Source organism: Archocentrus centrarchus, chromosome 21 (genome assembly GCF_007364275.1).
Source record: "Archocentrus centrarchus isolate MPI-CPG fArcCen1 chromosome 21, fArcCen1, whole genome shotgun sequence".
NCBI classification, from domain to species: Eukaryota; Metazoa; Chordata; class Actinopteri; order Cichliformes; family Cichlidae; genus Archocentrus; species Archocentrus centrarchus.
In genome coordinates this window covers 6125936-6131699 of record NC_044366.1, presented here as the reverse complement: position 1 = coordinate 6131699, position 5764 = coordinate 6125936, and the positions used below count along the sequence as shown (strand labels likewise).

The following is a 5764-nucleotide window of genomic DNA, read 5'->3' as shown; positions in this document are numbered from 1 at the left end:
GGACTGGGTGACCTACATTTGAATCACACGATGGGGAGTACAACTGGAATTGAAGCGGTTCGTTTAACTCTCGGCACATATTTGCAGATTTTTCTCCTTCTTGCCAAGGTTATCTGGAAGATTTACATGGCACTTTGTTCTTTTTTTTTTTATAACCTGCACTAAATTGTAACATTCGCACGTTTCACGAGCAGCTGTCGAAGACAATTTAAAACTGCTGTGTTATGTGGAAAACACACACACACACACACACACACACACACACACACACACACACACAAATCTCAGGCTTTCATTTTATGTCAGCACGTGTGGTCATCGATCTGTTAAAGTCACATGAGATCTGAGCTTATGGCTGATACTGATGTTTGCTAGTTATACACGTTAAAACAAATGCTGAACGTTACCCATATGGAAAAAAGCTATGATGAAACTTACAGCAAATGTTTATATGTCTTATATACATTATGCTTTAAGAAAGAAAGTGTCCCCTTTTTCATTTTCCTCATCCAACATGTATGAAATAAAAACACCATAAGAAAAAAAACAGCAAGGGGCCGCATTCATCCATAAATTATGAACCATATACCGGGACATATATTGGTGGAAAATTCTTGCTTTATTATTACTTTTCCACATTTGTGTCTTTATTAAAAGACCACTCAAAGCACAGTTATGAGATAATATGAGGTAAATGTTCATTGTTGCTGTGTGATGATGCAGAGATAGTGGTGCATGAGTCAAACATAGAAACTGGTGTTGCGTTAAATGTACAAGAGAAAACCTGCAGCTGGACACTGTACCTTCAATGCAGTTTGTGAATGAGGAATAATCCTCCGCTGCATGAAGAAGGCACTTAACCAGCGGAGCGTGCAGACCTCAAAGCTGACATCTTGATCCACTGCTGTGCAGCCTAAAAGCCCTCGGGGTGTTTGAGATAATCAATACAGCACAGCTCATTGAGACATGAGCAACTGGCCTTGAGGTGTGTGTGTGGGAGGGTGTTTAATGGATCAATTTCATCTCTTTGTCTAATTATGACTTCTTTTTTAATGGAGTTCATAAAGACAAGCATGATTAAACTGACTGTGGTGGCCTAAGTTACCGCGGATAACCTATTACTTAAGAACTTGTCTTACGGTTTCTATTCGTTGTACTTCTAGACGGACTGCTTCCTATTTGTTTGTCTAATTTGCTTAAAGGAGCGGGGGGGGGGGGGGGCAGAGGGAATGGGAGGTGCAGCCAGGCAGGGAGGGGGAGGGGGTGGTGGGTGCGGGGGACCGAGGAGAGCTGCCAGCAGAACAGCAGTCCAATCCACGCGCAGCCGGGACTCCTTCTGGCGCCAGGCGCGCGCGGTTCAGAGAAAGAGAGAGAGGCGCGTGATGAGTCGGAGCGCTGAGGCTCCTCGAGACCCTTTGCTGGGACACCGCCGCCGCCGTGACAGTCAACAAGTGCGGCCGTCGCTTTGCGTCTAATTAGAAGACCCAACAGCAGTCGCATCTGGATTTCTCCTCGAGATTTAGGAACTTCCACGCGCACCGCTGAGGAACTTTACCGCGTTTCCAGCCCATTCACTCCCCCTTAGAAATAAGGACGCGTTGAAGTAGTACTTTTTTCATAATGTGCTTTTTGTATTTGTTTTCAAAGAGCTTCAGGTTTCTTTCTAAAGATGGACACGTGAGCATCTTTGCTTTCTTGGGTTACCTTTCCTGCTGAGACTGGGTGGAAAAGTGGGTACAACACCTTTCAGGATCCAATTTATGTTCTGGTAAGTGCCTCTATAAATAGTAGTAAGAGTACTTGATTAAAATATATATATATATATATATATATATATATATATATATATATATATATATATATATATATATATATATATATATATATATATTAGCCTATATATCTCTGCTTTTCAAATGCCCACAGAACCACATCATGATTAAAATCCGCAATATTACCAAACACTCTCGTGCTGCCTCCCCATAAGCCTCATTAAATTTAAATGTCTGTTCAGGCGCCTAATATCCCCAGTTATTAAAGACACATAAATGATAAATTCCCCTATTCTTGTGTCAAGCTGAAATGCCTTGTTATAAGCCTAAATACTTGCAAAAATTACATATAATTTTATTACATTCCTGCAAAAATCACAGTACACTGTGCCCTGCATGTGTAAATCCTAAGGTGTACTATTTTACTTACAGATGCAGCGGTGTCATAACACAACCGCAGGATGCTTTAGCCGCACTTACGCGTGTGTAGGTGCCTCATCTTGTCCACACCTCCTGCTGAGCTCAGGCTAACGAGGACGTGAGGGGCCTCTTTTCTTTTTCTTTTTAAATAAATGGCGTGTGTATGGCCTTAAGCTATGAGGCACCTGCCAAAGAGATGAGTGCAAAAGAAAAGACAAATGAGGAGAAGACGCCGCATCTCCACGGGGCGGATGACCTCGAACGCAGCGAGAGGGCTCATTGTGTGATCAGTTTAGCCCACCAGAGGGTGCGCAGTCCAAAAGTGATGATCTCCCTGCAGGACAGATGGGAGCAATTTTAGAGCGCGCAGCTATTCTTACCACGAGGCTGTGAATGAGTGGCAGCAGTCCTTGAGATGAAGGAATTGTGCAGAAAAAGCTTTTCCTCATTCATGGAAATAAGCAGTTTTTTGGATTAGTATTTTTTGTTACTCTTTGCTTTTCTTTGCTTAGATATGAACGATAATGCAATTAAGATCGATCTGCACAGTGCTCTCAGAACAGCAAGTGAATTCATCTGAGGAGATAATATACAGTATGTGATAAAGCAGGAGAAGAAAAAAAAAACCTGCACTTTTCTAAATTGAATGAGAAAATGCAGGCGATGACCCATGAGTGTGCCTGCTGTTTTATGAGATTTACCGAAGTGCAATGGATTTTTTTTTATCTCAGTAATTACATTACATCTTTAGCAGACATTGTGTGCATATCATTTTCTCCACGCATTTTGACAAGACAAAGACAGCTGGCTGTGCACTCAGAAAATAACTTATTTAGCAGGAATTACTGGCTGGTTTAGTTGTTTGTGTGTAAACTGTGTACACATGTATTTGCTTCATTTAAATACTAGTAGTTAGGGGCGTTTTTTTTAATGCTGGAGAATAACATGGTATTTCTTTGCTTTTTTCAGTGCACAACATGGTGAGTGGATTCCAGCATTTCTTGGTTGGCTCCTAGCTCTCTGAGGCTTTTAACATCCTCAGAATAAAACCTGAAAATGCAGGTCTCTGCTGGAATATGTTCAGCAAACAGCTCAGTTTTTGGATGAGTTCCTTTGAAATATATTTGAAAAGGTTATATAAAACTCTTTCAAATCAATTTTAAAGGATTATCTGGAGATAAGCCCACATGCTTCTGTGAATAAACTGATAATTTTGGTATTTTAAGAGCTAATGAAGCTGTGATTATCCCCATTAAATGCTGAGAAACAGGTGACGCTATGTTTGCTTCTGCCTGACAGAACTTGTGGGAGGTCACTGCTGAATATGCAGGACTTAGCAGGGCCTGATATGCACAGGAAATCCCTGATCTTCAGTGGCTTTGCCCTCTTATGGGGCTTGCTCTTTGGAATATTTTTCACAAGTGCACCAGTGATCGCTTGTCCTGCAAGTTGTCACTGTGTAGAGAAGAATGGCTTGACCGTGGTCCAATGTATGTCTCGCAACCTGGAGAAGATCCCTTCAGATCTTCCAAGAGATACCGTTATCCTGCTTTTGGCATCCAACCACATCACCCACATCCCTCACCATGCCTTCAAGGAACTGCACTACCTTCAGGAGCTGGATCTGTCTAACAATGACATCGAGACTGTGGATGTTGGAGCATTTCAGGGTGTTTCTGACAGCCTCCTTGTCCTGGATTTATCAAATAATCGCATCCAAAGTGTCCCCAAAGAGGCATTTGCCCGCCTACGGGCAAAAATCAGCCTCTCGAACAACCCCTGGCACTGTGAGTGTACATTGCAGGAGGTCCTGAGGGAGCTGCGGCTGGACCCGGAGACAGTGAACGAGGTGATGTGTCACACGGCCGTGCAGGAGGAATATGCAGGCAAACCAGTAATCCAGGTGCTGGACTCAGGGATCAACTTCTGCAACTTTCACCACAAGACGACTGATGTAGCCATGTTTGTCACCATGTTCGGGTGGTTCACAATGGTGATCGCGTATGTCATCTATTACGTGAGGCACAATCAGGAGGATGCCAGGAGGCACCTGGAGTACCTCAAGTCACTGCCAAGCAGCTCTCAGATCAGCAAGGACTTTGACACCATCAGCACAGTTCTCTAGCAGGCCTGGTGATTCAGGAGGTGTAGCGTGTGTGTGTATGTGTGTGTGTATGTGTGTGTGTGAGTAAATGTTTGGTTATTTGCAGAATGACTAAAAAGCTGTTGCAACACATCATTGTCTGTGTTTTCAAGCACATCATTTTCATTGGGGTGACTAAACTGGAACATTTTGAGGTGTCTTTAAACCCAATAAATTATGTATTTTATATTATTCCCAAATGTTTATTATGGTTTTATGAAATATACGTAAATGTGCAGAACAACCAAACAGGGCAGCAGTGATAGCACAAAATGATCAAAGTTCTGCTGAAAGTCACATAAACATGAAGAGTGATTGATCTAGACCGCAGAGATGAACGATCCCTCTCTGGTGTCGATCCACAATGTGATTGAATTTGGACTGAGATGAATGAGGAGGACTACGGTGTCTCCCAGTTACTTTGTATCGACTGATTTATGTTCTTTATGTCACCCTTCCAAGGTGAAGGCTATTTTTTTTGCAACTTCTACTAATATATGAACAAGATCAAGATGTTAAAATTCAGTTTGCATTGCACACGTGTAACTGTGCTGCCTTCAGATAACCTTTACACAGGTTATCTGAAGGCATGGTCCAGGAATTATTATTATTACTCCATGAAGCATCATGTCACGTTAAACAGTATTTAAACTTGGAAAACCTGCCATGCAGTTGCGGCTCTGATATGTTTTTTTTTTTTTTGGAAACACTTAATCCTTACTGATCTAGATTTAATGTCAAGGAAGATGAAAGGCTCTGGTCCGTCTTCTTTATGATGTAATGAAATAAAAAACAAACAACAATAACAAAAAAACAACCTTATACTACAGCTTGTCATATATCTCAAAATATAACCTCAGTTTCTTCAATGTCAACAACATTTGGAATTTTAGACTTCATAACAGTTACCTATTTTTATTATTTTATTATTATTTACAGGGAACATACAGAAAAATGCAAATGATTTCTGCATGCTCTACGTTGCATCTGCATGTAGTTCAGCTGCTGGTCTCAGCAGGCCATGAAGTGACACTGTTTTATTTTCCTCTGTACATGGACACAAATTTTCAATTAATTTAAATTTGAAGTATGTTTCATATGTGCACCTCTCATATTTCCATAACTGTCCTGTAATGCACCTCATCACCAAGGTAACCTACAGAAAACTGAGCTTTTAGCCCTTTAACGCTAAGCACATTGCGGAAGTGCACTTTGAATTACTGTAATTGTGTGACCATTTGTCCTACTAGAAAAACCTAATTGGTTTCTGAAAGCTGAGAAATTGTGCTTCACACCCACTGTGGTTATTATGGTAATTTCACTCGTGCCGTTGCAGGAAACCTGGGAATGCTGACACATTTGAAACACATCATGTTGGTGACAAAGATGGACATAACATGGGAGTCTTAAAAGTGAAGCCAGTGCAAAA

General features: G+C 41.4%; 1 protein-coding gene across 1 annotated transcript; it reads left to right on the top strand.

The window, feature by feature from the left end:
- Positions 1–3403: 3403 nt before the first annotated feature.
- On the top strand, positions 3404–4359 carry lrrc3 (leucine rich repeat containing 3). The gene has a single exon (XM_030758856.1). The coding sequence runs from the start codon at positions 3517–3519 to the stop codon at positions 4315–4317; it is 801 nt and encodes a 266-aa protein (XP_030614716.1). The 5' UTR covers positions 3404–3516; the 3' UTR covers positions 4318–4359.
- The last annotated feature ends 1405 nt before the right edge of the window (positions 4360–5764 follow it).